General features: G+C 62.2%; 1 protein-coding gene across 4 annotated transcripts in view; it reads right to left on the bottom strand.

Moving 5' to 3' along the window:
- The window catches only part of SLC12A7 (solute carrier family 12 member 7), a 67,969-nt gene that overhangs the window by 33,784 nt on the left and 16,892 nt on the right, over positions 1-17,293 (bottom strand). Inside the window, exon 1 of one of the 4 annotated variants that reach the window (XM_045443176.1) lies at positions 3,782-4,026. The exons of 2 other annotated variants lie outside the window; for them this stretch is intronic. In XM_045443176.1, the coding sequence (XP_045299132.1) occupies positions 3,782-3,911 (130 nt within the window). In that variant the 5' untranslated portion in view covers positions 3,912-4,026. Of the gene's footprint in view, positions 1-3,781; positions 4,027-17,293 lie in introns of those variants that run through there. One more of the 4 variants, XM_045443167.1, reaches the window with a different exon arrangement.

Here is a 17,293-nt window from a genome sequence, read left to right as displayed (position 1 = left end):
CCGTCTGGGAGCCCAACAGGCGCACAGAGACGTGGGAACACGTCCCACGCATGCTTCCACCTTGCCGCTTCCCCACCGGAAACCGAGTCTGGGCACACACGCACGTGTGGTGGCCCCTTCCCCCACCCGCCGTCTAGTATCACGACGTCTCCTTAAATGACACAGTGAGACACCATGACCGCTGACGGCCGTTTCCAAGACGGTGCTGGGAGCTTGCGCCAGCCACGGACTCTCTGCCAACGGGACGGCGGGCCGCCTCCCTCCCTTCCTGAAACCCCGTGTCCTCACCCAGCAGAACCGAACCCGGAAGCCGCCGTCCTGGCCGCTCTCCAGAACCACACAGCTCACTGAACCCTTGCCCCCACCCCAGGCGAGCTCAACCACTCCGGCAGCGGCGACCCCCCCCCACCCCGGGCAGCAGCCACCCACGGCGCCGAGAGAGAAGTCGCTTGAGGTCCAGGGCCGTGGCTTCGGAGCGCTGCCCGCTGCCCTGGCTGCAGCGCCCAGGGATCAGTGCCCCCTTCAGAGGGCCGGGAGGAGACCCTTGGGTGCCCCCAGGAGCTGAGCTGCAGAGCAGAAGTCACAGACAGGAATCCAAAAAGGGGAACAGTGACGGGGTGAGGACGAGGCTGGGGTCAGAGCCCTGGGGAGTGAGGAACTGGAGTCTCAGCCAGGGACAGGGACACAGGGCTACCGGCCGGGTCAACCCTCCAAGGGCTGAGCCCACCGACCTCCGTGGGGGCCCAGGGCCTGCGGCCATGCCTCACTTGCACACCTGCCAGCTCCAGAGCCCCCACAGGGCCTGGAGGGGGCTCCACCCAGGCCCAACACTCAGGAAGGTTCCCAGAAGTCCCTAAAAACCCCACACTTGGAAGTCAGGAAAGAAGCATCCGCACTCCCCACCACCTCCCTCCCGGAAGATGCTTCCACCAAGAAACACAACACCAAAGGACGGAACTAACCCATCCTTTCCGCCTGCGATCTCCAATCACGCAAGAAAATGCAGGACATTAAAGGTCCTCAAGAAGGCACGGCTCCCCACCCCCGCCCCCCAGGCAAGACAAAGCTGTCATCCAGAACCCGCCCCTACCTCCCCGGAAGCAGGCAGGGAGGCAAGGAGGGTTCACGGCTTCTGCCGGTGCTGACCCTGGCCTCCCCCTGCCCAGGCCTGCCTTAAGCACCAGCCGGGTGAAGGGCCATGTCTTCCTGGCTCTAAAGCACCAGCCACAGGCCCACCAGCCGGGCAGCTAAGGTCAGTGCTGGCGTCCTCCAGCCTCCATGCTGAAGGCCGGCAGCAGTGGGGGCCTCCACGACCACAAGATAGGACCCAGCTTCACGACGCATCTGCCTGGTGTGCGTGGAGCTGCGGCAGGCCGATGGCGTAAAGGCTCCGTCCGGCTCAGGACCGCAGCCGACGCAGGGAACACCCGACAGTCCCGCCGAGCTCTGCCAGGCCAGGTGGGCCTATGAGCGGAGCAGTACTCCTCCCTGACTCCCACCCGCTCTCAGCACACCCTGGCCCCTGACCCCCAGCTGGGGTCTCAGGCCCCCTATTTCCAGACAGCTCCGGGCTTCCAAAAACACCCCAGAAGGGCCCCCTCAGTGTTGCTTCGCCACCACCACCGGGAGGCCCACCCAGAAAGCGAGGAGATTCCCCAGGGGATCGGCCAGTCAGAAGCACCAGCGGTCCTGTGATGGAGCCAGGCTTGGCCACTGGCGGGGATCTCAGCCTTCAGGAGAGGCTCCTGCCAGGCCTTCCCAGCTCGCTAAGAACTTTTCCTCCACTAGAGTGACCGTCACGCTGGCCACACGACACAGTGCCAGTCACACGGCACCCTGAGCACCAAATGGGCTCTGAAAGCTCACGTGCAACATCAGAGTCCAGCCTAGCAGAGCCCCCTCCCCGAGCACGGTGACCACGCAGGGGGCTCCACCCTGTCTCTTCCTGAGGGAAGATGAAGAACGGAGAACACAAAACTCAAAGACCCAGCTGACTTCTCTGCTGGCTCAGCTGAGCGAGAGCACGGCCCGGGGACCGAGGCTTCATCACCAGGCAAGCACGCGGCCCAGGCCTGGCATCTGCCTGAGCTCCGGACACTCAGCTCCCACAGGCAGTGAGGTTCCTGAGGAGCCCGGGACAGAACTGAAGGGGTCAGAGGATGAGACAGTGGGCGGGGGCTCGGACCCCGGCCCCCCACCAGCCCAGCTGGGCGAGAGGCCCAGCTCTCCGGGGAGCGGCAGTGCCCAGCCCTCGGGCCCTCGGGCCCTCGGGCAGGAGGAAATGGGCAGGAAGAAAATCACCCCAACTTCAAAACAAGATGCACTCCAAGTCTCGAAAGATAGGACTGCAATCCGCCGGAGAAGGGGCCGGCTGACGGGAAGCGGGACACCCAGGCGAGGCAGGAGAGGCTCCTCTGGGAACACGATGCACTTGATGTGGCCGCTGTAACACAGCGCACCCAGGAAGACCACGCAGGAGCACCCTCAGAACCACGGAGGGCCGGGCACCCAGACTGCTTTCACAGACCACCCGCTTTCAAGCCCTCGAGCCAGGCAGGGGCGGTGACCAGCCCCAGACCCCCGCAGGCAGACAAGGACACGGAGGGACAGCCCAATGAGGACAGCGCCTTCCCCGGGGCACCTGACACTGGTTGCTCTCAGGAGGTGCCTGACCTAACCAGCCAGGGTAGAGGGCCCCCAGCGGTCTGAGGCCCTCTTTCCTTAACCCCTGGAGCAGGGAGCCTCTGCCCAACCGCAGAGGAGTGAGACCTGGGGCTGTGGGCTGTCCTCTGACCACCCCCAATTCTAGAGGGCAGCTACTGAGGGTGACCCGTTCATCAGCCACAGAGAACCCGGGGTCTGAAGACTGCAGGACAGAGGGAGCAGGCCTGGGGGATGGGGGATCCAGTATTCACCCCCCCCCCCCCCCGAGAGAAAGTGAAAGCGCTAGACGTCTCCTGATTCCGGAAACAAAGAGGGTAAGGAGGACCCTCGCCGGCCAGCGCCAGGCTCTGCAGGATGGGGCGGCCCCTCCCCCAGCCCGTGGGAACCTGCCGAGCTTCCTGCCGACGACCCCAGAGAGCGGGTTTGTCGGCGGCCAGGCGAGGCGGCGCCCAAAGCTGGGCTCCCAGCCGGGGCTTATCTGGCCGGAGCCCTTTGCCCCAGCGCGCAAGGGCAGAGCAAAGGCAACAGAAAGGAAGCAGGAAGGCACTGGGGCGGCCACAACCCCGCGGCCCTACCCGGACTGCGGGACCCGGGGCTGGGGGTTCTCAGGCAGGGCGAGGCCCCTCCCCGTTTCCATAGCTACACTGGGCGTCCCATACCTCCTCCCGTCCCACCGAGAGTGCGAGAAAGAAGGTGCTTCCTGTGTCCCCGTGGGGCTGGGACACGCAGGGGGCAGCAAAGCGGAGCCCACAGTCCCTGGGAGCATAGGCGCAGTAGGGGCCCTGAGCCCCGGGGACAGGCTTGGCGAGGGGGCTCTGCAGGCAGTGGGGGTGCGGGGACAGGGGTGGGGGGGTAAGGGGGGGTTCGTGGGAGGTGAGAGCAGGGGGAGAGAGGGACCGTGGGGAGGGGGAGCCTCCAAGGGAAGGAGTTGGGGAGAGTGGGTGGAAGGCAGCCCCGCACCCCTTCCTCGAGGAGGCCGGCCTCCCCGCGTCCCCGCTCCCGGCCCCTCCCGGCTCGCCCTCCGCCCCCTCCGGGGCTGCCTCTCCTCCCGGCCGCCCCCGGGCCCCGCGCAGCCCGGCTCCGCCTTTGTCCCGCGGGCAGGTGCGGCCGCGCTCACCCGGGCTCTGGCAGTCGGGCTCGCCCTCGGGGGGCCCCGGCGCCTCGGTCCCCTCGGTCCCCTGGGCCACCGCGTCCTGGCAGCCGTCCGCCCGCGCCTCCACGGGCACCACGGTGAAGTTGGTGGGCATGGCGCTCCGACTCCGTCTCGGGCCCGCGCTCCGGCCCGCGCTCCGCCGACGCGCCGCGGGACTTGGGAGCAGGGGCGGGGTCCGCGCCGGCCGCCCCCGCCCCCGGGCCCGGCTCGCCCCGCCCCCTGGCCACGTGACCTCACCTGCCGTCCCCCTAGGCCTCCGGAAAAGTTTGCGCGCAGCGGGGCGGGGCGGAGCGGGGCGGGGCGCCTTCCGCAGAAGTCCCCTCCCCCAGCCTGCGCTCGGGGACGGCCCGCGCCCCCGGGGTCGCGCCTCCCCCAGCGGGTGACAATTCGCTCCTGCACTGTCACCCTGCCGGGAGGGGGCCCTTGCCCGCACTAGCCTCCAAGCCGCCGCGTTCCCTGGAGGCCTCCGCCCGCAAGGTCCTCCCACACGCAGTCTGGCCCCCTCGAGGACAGAGCGTTACCCCCCACCCGCTCACCACACCGTGCGCGGATCTGGTCTCCCCCTTCCCTCCTCCTTGCCTGGCTCAGGAGCACCCACAACCTTAAGGAGCCATGCCTGGCATAGGGTGGGGGGCAGAGGCTGCTGTTGGGGCTCAGTCCTCGACGGACAGAACCCAGACACAAGTTACCGAAGCTCTGAGACAGGTCCAGGCCCACAGAGGACCCCAGGCCTTGCCTTTCCCGGCCTCCACCCTGGGGAGCCCTCCTTTTCCTTCATCTGGGCCCTGCAGCCAGGGAAGGAAGGCCAGGCACAGCCCTGGGAAGCACTGGCCCCCTATCTTCCAGCCCCTGGTGCGCTCATTAACAAAGGACGCGGGAAAAGTAGAGAACAGAACGTCCACCAAAAGGAAAGTGAGTTATGGCATCTGGTGCAGTGACCCACCCCAAAACACGTCTACTATTTCACCATACACACCATAACAGGCTAACCAGAGTGGTCTGATCAGGTTTGAAAAATGTGCGACAATGTTCCGATAGGCCAAAAAAAATGGCAGCTGGGCGGTCCTGGGGATTACAAAGTTCTGCATTTTCTCTTCCTTTTTTCATATTAACAACCGAACAATATAAAAACAAATTCAGAAGATCCATTTCCAATGAAAGACAAAAAAGAAGACAGTAGGGTGGCCCGACTCCCCTCCCTCCCCCGGCTCTGGGGAGGGTCCCCTTCGCCCCACCCCCCACCCAGTGTGAGCACTCGCTTTCTGCAGCTGGCCTGGGCCAGCAGGGGACCAGGACTGTACCTTGTCTGTCCTCACACCCTGCCTCCCACAAAGGAGAGACAGGGGTCCCCCAGAGAGGTCTGAGTGTCAGGTGGAAGGCATTGGGTGGCTTCAGCTGCCTTCCCGGGGCAGCAGCCAGAAAGGTGGGGAAAAGGCCACCCACCCAGGATACAGACGGGTCCCAGGTGTCCTTCTCAGAGAAGGGCCAGCTTCCCTGAACGGTGCGGGCATCGCTCAACAAAACTGGAGTGTGGTGCTGAAGGGGAGGGGTGCGGGAACAGAGGCACCTTGCGCGGACGTGCTGGGCAGGTCAGTGGCCAGGCCTCTCCAAACTCAAGTTATTGTCCCGGGGTGGGGGGAGCTTGCAAGGGCAAGGGGACTGCCAGCCCCCTTCCACCCTAGTGGTCTGCGGCCAGGGCCAGGTGACCACAGGAGCTCTTTAGTGGGGCCAACACCTTCACAGGTGAGGGAACTGAGGTCCAGAGGTTAAGGGCCACGCACAGGGAGCTGGGGGACTGGCAGAGGACTCTCTCCTCCCTTCTTTTTCAGAGGCTGTGGCTGACCCTCCAACTTTCCAGGCTCAAGATTTCAGCTCGTCTTTGCTGCCCGGGAGCTCGCTGTCCAGGAACCACACCAAGGAGGGTGTGAGAGGGATGGGGCGTCGGCTGCCCTGGGTCAGGGAAGAGGCCAGCTCTGGGAGGCCCGGGACCACCTCGGGCAGGAAGTCAGCGCCTTGAGGCCGGGAGGGCCTGGCAGCCACCCAGGTGCACACCCCAGGGGCCTGGGGCCAGTCCTGAGGAAAAGGGAGCAGATGTCCCACACTGCTGCTGGGACTGAGGGCCAAGGGGGAGGGGAAATAAGGAGGAAGTGGGGTGAGCAGAAAGAACCAGAAAGGCTCCAGGAGCAGGGGAGGGGGGGGAGACCCCTTTACCTAAAGCCAAAGTTACCTGGTCAAAACAAGTGTGGCGAGCCGTCCCTGGCAGGGTGGGATGTGAGGGCAGAGGGGGGACAGAAGCCCTGGAGGGGAGAGGCCACTTCTGGAGCCTTCACCGCTCTGTGGCACCAGGACCCTCGGGGCTGGTGGGACGGGGAGAATTCTGTCTGAGGGGACCACCCACGGCCAGGATGGGCCCTGCAGACCCCAAGTCTGGCCCTCAGGCTGTGGCTCCGAAAGAGGGCAGCAGTCAGGGGCAGTGGACGCCCAGACGGTGCCACAGTGGCAGCCTGGACCCTGTGTCTGGCCCCTCCACCACAGGCTCACACCGACCCCCCAGGCTCCTCCCCGTGACCCTGAGTCTGGCCCCACTGGGCGGCTCCCTGCTCAGAAGCCCTGCGGCCTGCCCTGGGGACACCTGTCCCTCTCAAGGAGGGAGGGGCAAGCTTTCCAAGTTCTGCAAAACAATGGCCTGACTCCTCAAACACGTCACTGTCACCTGAGGGCACGGGAACAAGAAGGCAGGAATCGCCAGGTGGAAGGGCCCACGGAGGGAGAGGACTCACGGGCTTGTCGGGGGTGTGAGCAGTCTGACGACTGTGGCACTTTTCTGTAGCTTGGAAAGCCTTCAAAATAATTTTGTAGCTCTAAGTGACAAATGGCCATATCTTAAAAACGCTGTCCTCTCCACAGCCTCCAATGCCCCCTGGAGGGTAATCTGATGGCCACTGCCACCTGACTGGCTGTACAGCCCCACCCTGCCCCCACCCTGCGGGCGGATCCCGGTGGGAGGCGGTGCCCAAGGAGCGTCTGCAGGGCGGAATCTGGAGCCAGGAAGGTGGCATCCCCACCTCCAGAGCACCCCGGAAACCCTGCTGGGGCTTCATGTTGTTTTTGCGAGATGCAAGTAACCTTCCAAGGGAGTGGAAGGTAGAAAGCCTGTAGGACTTAAGCACTAAATGGGGTTTATAGCCCTTTAACGAGAAGATTCCACCCCAGTCCACCCCCCAGGGGCCCCACCGTCCCCTGCCCTGCAGACACACCCAGGCTCGGTCCTCTGTCCTCGTGCACAGGTTTCCTGTGCCCCCGTCCCACCCCTCGGTCAGGACACCCGTGATCAAAGAACAAAGGAAGGCCTCCCACTTTCTTTAGAGCTTCAGACGCCAAAACACCGCTTTGCCGTCACACCTTGTTCTGGTGCCACAAGTAACTTCTTTTCACATAAATCTTGGTGGAAACTCGAGAAGCTCACTGCAACACCCTCGGGGGCCGAGAACATGAGATGCTGGCCCTGACTGCCTTCTCCCCAAAGCCCTCCCGGGGACCAACGTGGGGCGCCCTCACCAGCAGGCCTGCGCCAACACAGGCGGGGCCCTCCTGCCTGCCCAGACCCCCGAGGGCCCTCAGCTCCGAGGAAACACCGGGACAGGCACGCATCCCTGCTCAGCAACGCAGGTCCATCAAACCCCCTTCAGAAATGTCGGAGGCCACATAGCCTCAGTGTGACCTCTCTGGCCGTTCCTGCCCGGCTCACCCAGACCAGTGTCCTGGGGCCCAGGCAGGCCGGCAACCTGGCCTCAGCCCCTCCCGCGGGAGCCGATGTCACGGGCGGTAGTGAGGGGCAGTGGAAACTGCCAGGGCAACGGGGCCTTGTGCCTGGACCTCACCTACCCACCCCGGGCCTGCTCCCGGGGCTCCCACGGTCCCGACCCCGGCCGCGGTCTGGGCACAGCAGGTTCCATCCCTCCCTGGAGCCTGTTGAGTGTGCCCTGTGCCTCTGGACTTCCCCAGGGGAGTTCTAGGGGATGGGGCGGGGGGGGGGAGGGGGGGAACAGGAGCATCCAGCTTTGGGCCTTGGGGCCCCTGACCTCCCCTCAGGCCCAGATACCCTGTTGTCCCCCTGAGGTCCACATGCAGGCTGTTCCCAGCCACTGGTCCCCCTCACAGCCATCACATGGGACTCCCAGGTTGTGGTGTGTGTTACTGATGTCACCTTGGGACCTTTTTGCTGACGGTGCTGGCCAGGTTCCACCCCCAGGCCCCCACTGAGCTCCCCAGGCAGGCTCACAGGACACCCCCTATGGCTCCCACCCCAGCTGGGCCTGGGTGTGAGGCGACACCATCAAGGAGGCCCCAAGCTTGCAGGAGCACAGTCTATGGTCAGGGGCCATGAAACAGATTGACATTAAAATGGTGGCCGTGCGATTCCCTTGCAGCCTCGAAGGCACTGTTCCGGAAAGAAAAGCTGCCTAACTCTTCTCCCTTACCATCAGGCACTTCTGCTCGTTGATGGGCTCCCTTCAGAGTGAGAGGTGGACCCCCGGGGCGCCAGGACCACGGTCGTCCACGCAGCCAGCCCAGGTCTGTGTCGGAGTCTGTAAGGACAGCCCCACGGATCAGTAAGGAGAGACCGGCACCTCATCAGGGGGCCGCCTGTGCTGCACACGGGGCGTGGGAAGCATGTGGCCACTTCGGAAACCCCCCCCCCCCACCCCACACACACACACACACTGGCCAGGAGCCCCCGGTCCCTCTCCCCACAGAGACACACACTCGGATGCTCAGAGCGGCACGGTCTTCGCGAGCCAGGCGGGAGATGAGCCACAAGCCCAGCAACACCACGGGCAGACGGACGGGAGGGTCCGAGCTGTGCAAATGCGTGCTGGCGCAGAGCTCAGTGACAGCTCGTGCAGGCAGGGCCAGGCGCCAGGACGGTGGCCCTGGGCACACCACTGGGCTCAGCCGTGGGTCCCGTGTGTGACCTTACTGGGGGGAGAAAACATAGCTCAGAGCTGCCTCTGACGCGGAGGTGGGCTCAGCCCGATGCCCTGGGACGGAGCTCAGCTCCACGAGAGGGGGCAGCAAGCCCGAGGCCCCAGGTGCGCCTCCCCCTGCCCCGAGTCGCTTGTGTCCCTGGCAGTGGGCCACCCGGGGCGGCGTCTCCCACGTCCTTCTGTGGGCGAGCGCCAGCGAGAACTGTCCATCACATCACAAAGAACTCTGTCTGGTGCACCTGTCCCGGCGGGAGGTCCCAGGTGGGTGGTCTGTCAGCCCCGCGGGTCTCATGAGCCCTGGGGCAGGAAATGTCCCAAAGCTCCCTTGGCGGGCGCGGCTCAGGGCCTTTATCTGTGCTGTGCCAACTACTCACAGGGAAAGAAGACAACCATCTATAGCAACAGCAATGATGCCCATTCTGTGGGCCCCAGAGAGGCCGAGTGGATGCCAGATGTCACACAGCACAGCGGAGGGCTGGGACAGCAGGCAGCTCCGAGAGTCCACAGACCCCGGGGGGCGGGGGGGTGGAGACTGGAGCTGCCCTTCCGGGGACCCGAGCCCACTGCCCACCCACACCTCGCCCAGGCCCTGAAGGCGGAGCCCTGGACACAGGGCCACGGGCCACCCTCAGTAGCTGGCACGGGCTCTCCCAGGAGAGGGCAGCTGTGTGCACACCCGGCCTGGAAAGGGACTCTGGCCGAGCGTCTTGTGGTCACCGCCCCGGGCGGTGGTGTCCGGACAAGCTGTGCAACGGTAGGGGTCACGTGGCCCCCAAGGAAGGTGAGCTCCTTTGCTGACCAGTTCCTCTAAGAGTTCAACAGTCCGTCACCGAGCATCACCGTGCCAGGCACCGCGGCCGTCCCTGGACACATAAAGTGGTGGCCAGTGGGTCCCCACATCCCAGGCTCCATCTGGTGTAGGAGGCAAGGTCTCCAGGCCTCAAGGAGGAAGGTAGACTGTGCACAGTGCTGGTGCGGTGGGCGGGGGGGTGGGGAAGCGGGGAGGCACTTGGGAGAAGGAGACCCCGGCTACGGGCAGGTGCAGGGGTGCAGAGGCAGGGGGGTGGGTGGACAGAACACACCAGGTCCAAGAAGACGTCGGCCTTCCTCCAGGGCCAGCATCTGCTCAAGGGTCTTGGCTGGTCATCCAGGTTCTCTCCCTGGACCCTGTCCCTGGGGAGGCGGAGTATGGCCTCGACACCGCGAGGCCACAGGGGCCTGCCCGAGCCAGCGGCCAAACACTAACCAGACCCCTGCCGCCCCCACCCCAGCCCTTGTTCATTTGCTGTCCCTTCTTTGGAGGAGTGACCCCTCCAAAGTGACAAACTGCCCAGGTCACCCCAGGTGGCCCTGCACAGGGGCCACCGTCTTAGAGACTGCTTTCCCACGGCAGCTGAACCCCCAGGCCCACGGTGGCGGCACCCTGCTTCTGCGAGCTCACCCCTCCTGGGGCTCCTGAGACGTCGTGGGGACGGCCAAGGCTGGCCACCACGGCCTGTGGCTATTGTTCATGGGAGCCTGCGGTGACCCCCACTGTCCCCAAGTCCCGTGGGGGTGGTCACTGGGTCATCCTAGAGTCCACGTGACCAGACCAGCATCCCGTCTGAGGACGGGACCCCCACTCAGGACCATGCTAGGGCCTGGGTGACTGTTTTCGGGAGGGAGGCAGCTTCAAAAGCCGCCAAGCAGCGGGGTCTCACACAATGTAGTCAGTGGGGGTGAAGACCCCAGCTTGGGGGCTGTCACAGCGACCCAGTGCCACGCCGCGACCGTGTGTGGGCATGTAGCCCTGTGGACGTGGCTGCCGTGAATCCTGCCACCACACGGGCCTCCCTGCCTCCTTCACCCAACCTCGCATCTGGACAAAAACGTCTGCATTTCGAGTTTTCTTCCCCTTTCTGAAAAATGGATTCTGTTTAATTGTGGCAAAATACACAGAATAATAAACTGGCCGTTTTAACCATATTTAACTGTGGTTCAGGGGCTTTAAGTACACTCACGAGTGTTAACACAGTCAAACAAGGAGGCCGCCGGACGGGTGCTCTGATGCGCAAACAGAGAACGGGGCCTGAGAACAGCCAGGCAGGCAGCCAGGCAGGCAGGCAGCCTCACAAATAAGCTGGCCACGTGCCCTATGACCCATCAGGTCACCTCCTGGCTTTGTGTCCTGTACAAACCCCTCCCGCACTCCTGCTGGGGAAGCTCCAGATAAACTCTGGGGAAAAAAAAACAAAACAAACCAAAACCTGTAAGGTGCCTCAGTTTACCTTTTAACATATTGTTGTGCAACCGTCACCACCATCCGCCCCCAGAACTCTTTCCATCTTGCAGGACTGAAGCTCCGTCCCCATGAAACGCTGACCCCGGACCCCAGGCCCCAAGCCCCTGGAGGCCATGTCCCCCTTTCCGACTCTACGTATGATTTACACAGGGGAGTCACGTGCGATACGTCCCGTGTGACCAGCCAATTCCACGGAGCACAAGGTCCTCAAGGTCCATCCATGCCGTGGCAGGTGGCAGGGTATCCTTCTTTCTTAAGGCGGACCACTGTTCCGCTGTACGGATGGGCCACGTCGTGTGTCCAGGCTGACCACTGTGCCACTACACGGATGGACCACATCGTTTGTGTCCATCCGTCTGTCGACGGACACGGGGGCTGGTTCCACCTTTTGGCTACTGCGAATCATGTGTTTCACTAAGTGACGTCGTCCCCTGGATGGAGGTGGGGCGATTTCCAGGCAATGTGTCTAAGTAAGAAAGAAAAGCATCGGGATTATGTTCCTGTTTTTGTGAGGAATGGGGCGCCCACGCCAGCCTTCTGGGAGGAGGCGGGAGGCGTCTCCCTGGGCCCACAGGAAGGGGACGCTCCCCATACCTTCAACTTGCAGGGTGAGCCAGCCCTGCTGAGACAAAAATACTTCGCAATCATTTAAATTAAACAAGCTGCTGCTGGCCGAGATAAGCAGGTCACAGTCAGGCGCCCAGGGCGGTGATTTCGATCCTATTATTATCCACAGCACTGATAAGGTGACCAACGGCCTCTCTCAAGGTCACACCTATCATCCCAGGAAGGTGGGGAGCCGCGCAGGGTTTTGGACTCTCTCTGGGGGAGGGCTGGGGGCCTGCGCAGACGCCAGCCCCGAGGAGGGGAGACGGGCTCTGGGCGGGTCCTGGGCGTCTGGGTGGTAACAGCTCCAGCCTCCGTGCCCCTGGAGGCAGACAGACACCCGAGGATCCAGGCAGGAGGACCCTCCGAGAAATGCATAAGGCCTCCCGCCAGCCCTCCCCCTGCACCTCCCGGGGGCGGCCGCACAGCAAGGCCACCAGGCCGGAGACACGGGGAGCACCGGCCCCCCGCCACGGGCTGAGATCTCCTCACCAGCGCGGCCCGTGTGCGTGTCTGGGGGACACACATGCGTGTCTGGGGGCCATGGACCCCGAGGGGCAGCCGGGGGCGAGGGCACACAGAGACCCAGCCGCGCTCTGCCTGCTGGACGGTTTCCAACCGGCTGAGCCGTCGCCTCAAGCTGGAAACTGCCAATTTTGCTTGGCAGCCTGAACCCAAATTCACCTTTTTCTGGACTTTCTTCTATTCCGTTAGGGGGAGAAAAGGGGCAGTGTGCTTGAGCCACAGCTTCTGAGTGAGATAACTATCTCTGGGTTTAAGTACCTCGTTCAAACATTAAATTTTTGGCTTGAATCACACGAGAGCTGACAGAGAAAGTGCTAGAAGCCTCGCCGCCATCCACAGAGAAATACTTTTTGTGTAAACGCCACAAGTCATTAATTTCTATTTTCTCGGGGCAATGAGTCAAAAATACATTTAAGAAAAAAAAAAAGCTTTGACCACGACGGGAGCACAGCAAGGTCGCTCGGGCCTTATAGCTCAAAACCTCGAAGGTGACCAGCAAGTTCCTCTCAGAGACAAGCGTCACAGCCCAAAAACATGTCAAAGTGTGACGAGCGCAGAGAAAATAAATGGAAAGCAGGTTGACTAAGGCCGCGTGGCTGCCACTTCCTGCTCCCGGGAGGGAGGACACACACACTACAGAAGCAGAACCAGAGAGCGTCTGCCACGTCGGCTTCCGCGGGCGCCACAGACCACGGGACGGAGGCCACAGCTGGCCACCTCGCCGTCCACGCCAGCAAATACAGTCCTGCAAAACGAGGGAAGACAATGACATTCCCAGGAAACGACACCCGAGAAAATTCCTCCCAAGCTGAAGGCAGGCGGTTCCGGACAGCAGCACGGAGATTTGCAGTAACCGGGGAGGAGGTGGGAGGTGGGTCAGGACGCACACGGTGACGGCGACACGGCGTGGTGGCAAACGCACGAGACGTGAAGTCCGTCCACTGAATTCAACTGCTCAGGAGCACGGGCCCCACAGGTGAGAGGTGACCGTGTGAACACCCACCCCAACAAGCCAGGCACAGCCGCGAGAGTCACGGGAAGCCGCTGGAGGAAGCGGAATAATGAAAATACACGTTTAATACCAGAGAAGGCAAGAAGAGAGGATCCCGCGCTGGCTCACCGGGTGAACGCACCACTGATGAGCCCTTCTTTTTAAAAAATTTTTAGAGGTTTTTGTTACTTACTTTTGAGAGAGAGAGTCACAGAGTGTGAGCGGGGGAGGGGCAGAGAGAGAGGGAGACACAGAATCCGAAGCAGGCTCCGGGCTCTGCAGAGCCTGATGCGAGGCTCAAGCGCATGAACTGAGAGATCGTGACCCGAGCCGCGGTCGGACGCTCGACCCGCTGAGCCACCCAGACGCCTTGCCACAAGCCCTTCTGAGGACACGTGCCCCGGCACCCTCGTCCCTGAAAGCAAACGCGGACGAACGTCCACGCTAATGGGTTTTCGCACATACCTCTCAGTAACTGACGGAATGAGTGGACAAAGACAAAGACTCAGTGCAGACAAATGAACTTTGCACCCATGTGTAACGAGATTGGCCTCACCGGCGGATGCTAGAACACACACCCAACAACCACACAGCGTATTCTCCCCAAAGACGCGTGAACGTCCAGCAGAATCACAAGCAATTTCAATCCACTTCAGAACTGTGAATGTGGCTTCATTCAGACACGGGGTCTTTGCAGAAGTCATCAAGTTCAAGCAAGGCCACCCTGGGGCTGGTGGGCGCTGATCCAGGATGACTGGTGGTGTTAAGAGGAGACAGGTTTGAAAAGCAGGAGGAGGCAGCCTCGGCCTGACACAGACAGGGTGAGCCGTGCAGCCCAGGGCCACCCGAAGCCTCTGGGGGCACCGCCTACCCCTTGACACAGGGCCCGTAGCGGCCGGACGGCGGAGGGTAGCACTTCTGTTGTTTCACATCCCTGGTTTGTGGCATTGATACTGACAGGAGATGTGACGAATACTTGGTGATAACCATTTTTGAAGTGTAGATGTAAACAAATTCCTTGGGAAACACAACCTACCCAAAGTATCGCAAGAAGAAAGAGCAGCTCTGAAGAGCACGGTATCTTGTGAGGAAATGAAAACCTTCACACACGCGCGCGCACACACACACACACACACACACCCCACGGCCCAGATGGCCGCCTAGGAGTTGTTTTCTAAACACTTAAAGAAGAAATAACACCAACTATATTCAACTTTCACAGATAGTTAAAAAAAGCAATATTGCCTAGCTTGTTTTATCGAATCAACGTTGGTCATCGAGGAACTGCAAGGGGGAGCCACAAAGAGACGTGCCACGGCCGGCAAACGCATTAACGTGCCCCTAACTGCAGGGATACGGCGTCCTGTTTTCATCCCGGAGGAGGTTTCATCACCTCCCGGCCGCTCAGGAAGAAGCACGAGGAGGAATTGTGCATTTCTGACTCCTCGCATCACAAGTGGGTGCAAGTTGACTTAAACACGCGTGTGTCCACCAGAAGGACTAGGGCGGCGGTGGAGGGCAGAGGGGGCGTGGCTGGGACACCGCCCCGTGCCAACCAGTCCCGCCTGGGCAGGAAGTGGGCGTCAATCCAGAGTCCAGTGAATCAAGGTCACTCAGCCCCAGTTGCCTAGATAAAGTCTTTATTGTCCGCAGCACAAGAAACAGGACCCGAATGACAACACAGCTCTCACGCAGAACCGGGCAGGTACCTGGAGACCCAACACCATCTCTCGCTGAGAAACAAAGTTAACGTAAACAAGCACCAGACCCACCAGCCAGTCAGCTAGTCTGGGAGACCGGGACCTTGGGCTGGTCCCGGGCCATCAAGTCTCCTGATATCCTGAGGCACATCTTCTGGACACTGGTTTCTTTCCTCCTCACCCTGTTGATGGAAGGTTCTAGAATTACCCTTCTCAGATGCAGGAAATGTGTCTTGTCCTCCATCACCCAACACAGCACCCAACGGTGCTCAATGAGTATTTGCTAACCAATGAGCTTGGCTACCCAAGGTTGGTCCCACCAGTGGTGGGAGGTGGGAGGTGGGGGGCAGGAGGGGGGAGGCAGGAGGCAGTCTCCCTGGTTCCCATCAGTCCCCGTGAAGTGCATGGATGTGTGTGTGTGTGCGTGTGTGTGTGTGAGCACGTGTGTGTCCACCCAGGGCTCTGCCCTTCCTGAGGTACAGCCATGTCTTCTAGATGTCAGGGCACCTTACCAAGGAGCCTCCCACAGCCACCACCAGGCCATGGTGCCGCCCCTGCGTCCATCCCTGGGGCACAGGGCACGGGGCACAGTGTGGGTGTGGTAGCCACATGGGCCCCTCACTGCTTCGGGGAAAGCCGAGCCTCGTGGCTCCGAGGGGCAGAGCCCCTGCGTCCGCTTGGACCCGCCCAGGCGGCACCAGGTGGGGCTGCAGGTGTTTGGAACTCAAACACCTCTGTCCGAGCAAACACAGCACGGCGGGACTCCGTGGCCGTGTGCCACACCAGCCGACGGGCGGGGTGGGTACCATCTGAGGGGCAGGGGAGCCGGACCCCCGCGTCCTGGGAGCAGCCCCAGCCTCTGCGTGCAGGAGGGGAGCCAAAGGGACGGCAAGGCGGGGAGGGGGCCACCGAGATGCAGACACCAAGTGTGAGCCAGCCAGTGGCTGCCGAATGTGTCCGGGGCGTTTCTGGATGGCCAAGGGCAGGCACAGGAGGGCGTGGGGCAGCGGGCAGCTCACAGGAAGACAGGAGACAGGCCAGGCCAAGTCTCCAGCTCACTGGTAAAACCACAGTAAAGACAAGGAAGGCGTCCAAGAGCACCCACTCGGCTCCCCCCAGGGCCCCCGAGGCCTGGAGGTCAGACAGGGCAGGGAGGGCGTGTTTCCTGGGGACAGAGCTCCGGTTTGGGAGGGTGACGTGATGGTCGGTGGGTCGGCTGCACTCAGTGTAGATGCTTGGAAATTTTTGTGTTTTGTACGTTTCACCACAACTATTTCTTTTAAGTTTATTTTTATTTATTTTGAGAAAGAGAGAGAGAACGAGCAGGGGAGGGGCAGAGAGAGAAGGAGAGAAGGGATCCCAAGCAGGCTCCACATCATCCGCACAGAGCCTGATGCAGGGCTTCATTCCACGCACTGTGAGATCGTGCCCAGGGCTGAAATAAGAGCCCGACGCTTGACCGACAGAGCCACCCGAGTGCCCCTATTTGGCCACAATTAAAAGCTAAATTCTACAAGTCTATGTAGTTTCAGCTAAGCAAGTCTGAGAGTGGAGAGGGCTGCTGGGCTGAGCAGTGCCTCCAGCACGGTGAAAGCCAGGGCACATTGGTGACACCCTGCCCCAGGCCACCAAAAGAGTCACCAGGGGACCATGCAGGGCCAGCCCGAGACCCCAGAAACTCCCAGGGCTTCCCCCTCTGCCCTCCAGCCCCTCCTGGGGAGCACAGGCCCCCACCAGAGCAGGACACACCGACCGCAGGGCCCCCCGGGTCCCACTGGCCTCAACCAGGGGCCTGGCCAGGGCCTCCAAGCCCCACAGGAAGAACCCTGAGAGCACCTGGGAGTCCTGGGGGAAGCAGCAGCCTGGGCCCTGGCGGGTGTGACAGGCGTGACCAAAGGAGACAGCAGAAGGTTCTGGCTGGGGTGGTGCCCAGAGGCCCCCTGGAGCTCAGCTTCCAGGAGCTGCCAGACGGCCATGCCCAGACCTGGGGATTCGAAAGGGGAAGACGCACTGTGTCGGGGGTGGGAAGTCCCCTGCCGCCCTGCTGTCCTCTGGTCCCCCAGGTCCTGGGCGCCAAGCCCTCAGGGCTGGGGTCAGGTGTCCAGGGAGGGGACTGCCCTGCACACACCCCCACTCTCCCCTAAAGAGGGGAGTGAGCAAACCCACCAAGTCCTTGATACCACCTCCAAAACTTTATTTCTGGATGTGGTTGAGAAAGTACATGGAAAATCACCTAAAACTGCACATACCTGGTTAACTCGAGTCTTAGCTGCGGCGGTGACTGTCCCCCTGGACCCCACTGAGGCAGCCACTTCGGGCAGCTCCTGAACCCTTCAGAATCTTCAGAGGCCCCAGCCCTTGCTCCGGCCTGAGGCAGGGTCCCTG

This window comes from Leopardus geoffroyi, chromosome A1, assembly GCF_018350155.1.
Source record: "Leopardus geoffroyi isolate Oge1 chromosome A1, O.geoffroyi_Oge1_pat1.0, whole genome shotgun sequence".
Classification (NCBI taxonomy): domain Eukaryota; kingdom Metazoa; phylum Chordata; class Mammalia; order Carnivora; family Felidae; genus Leopardus; species Leopardus geoffroyi.
This window is presented reverse-complemented; position numbering and strand designations above follow the sequence as displayed.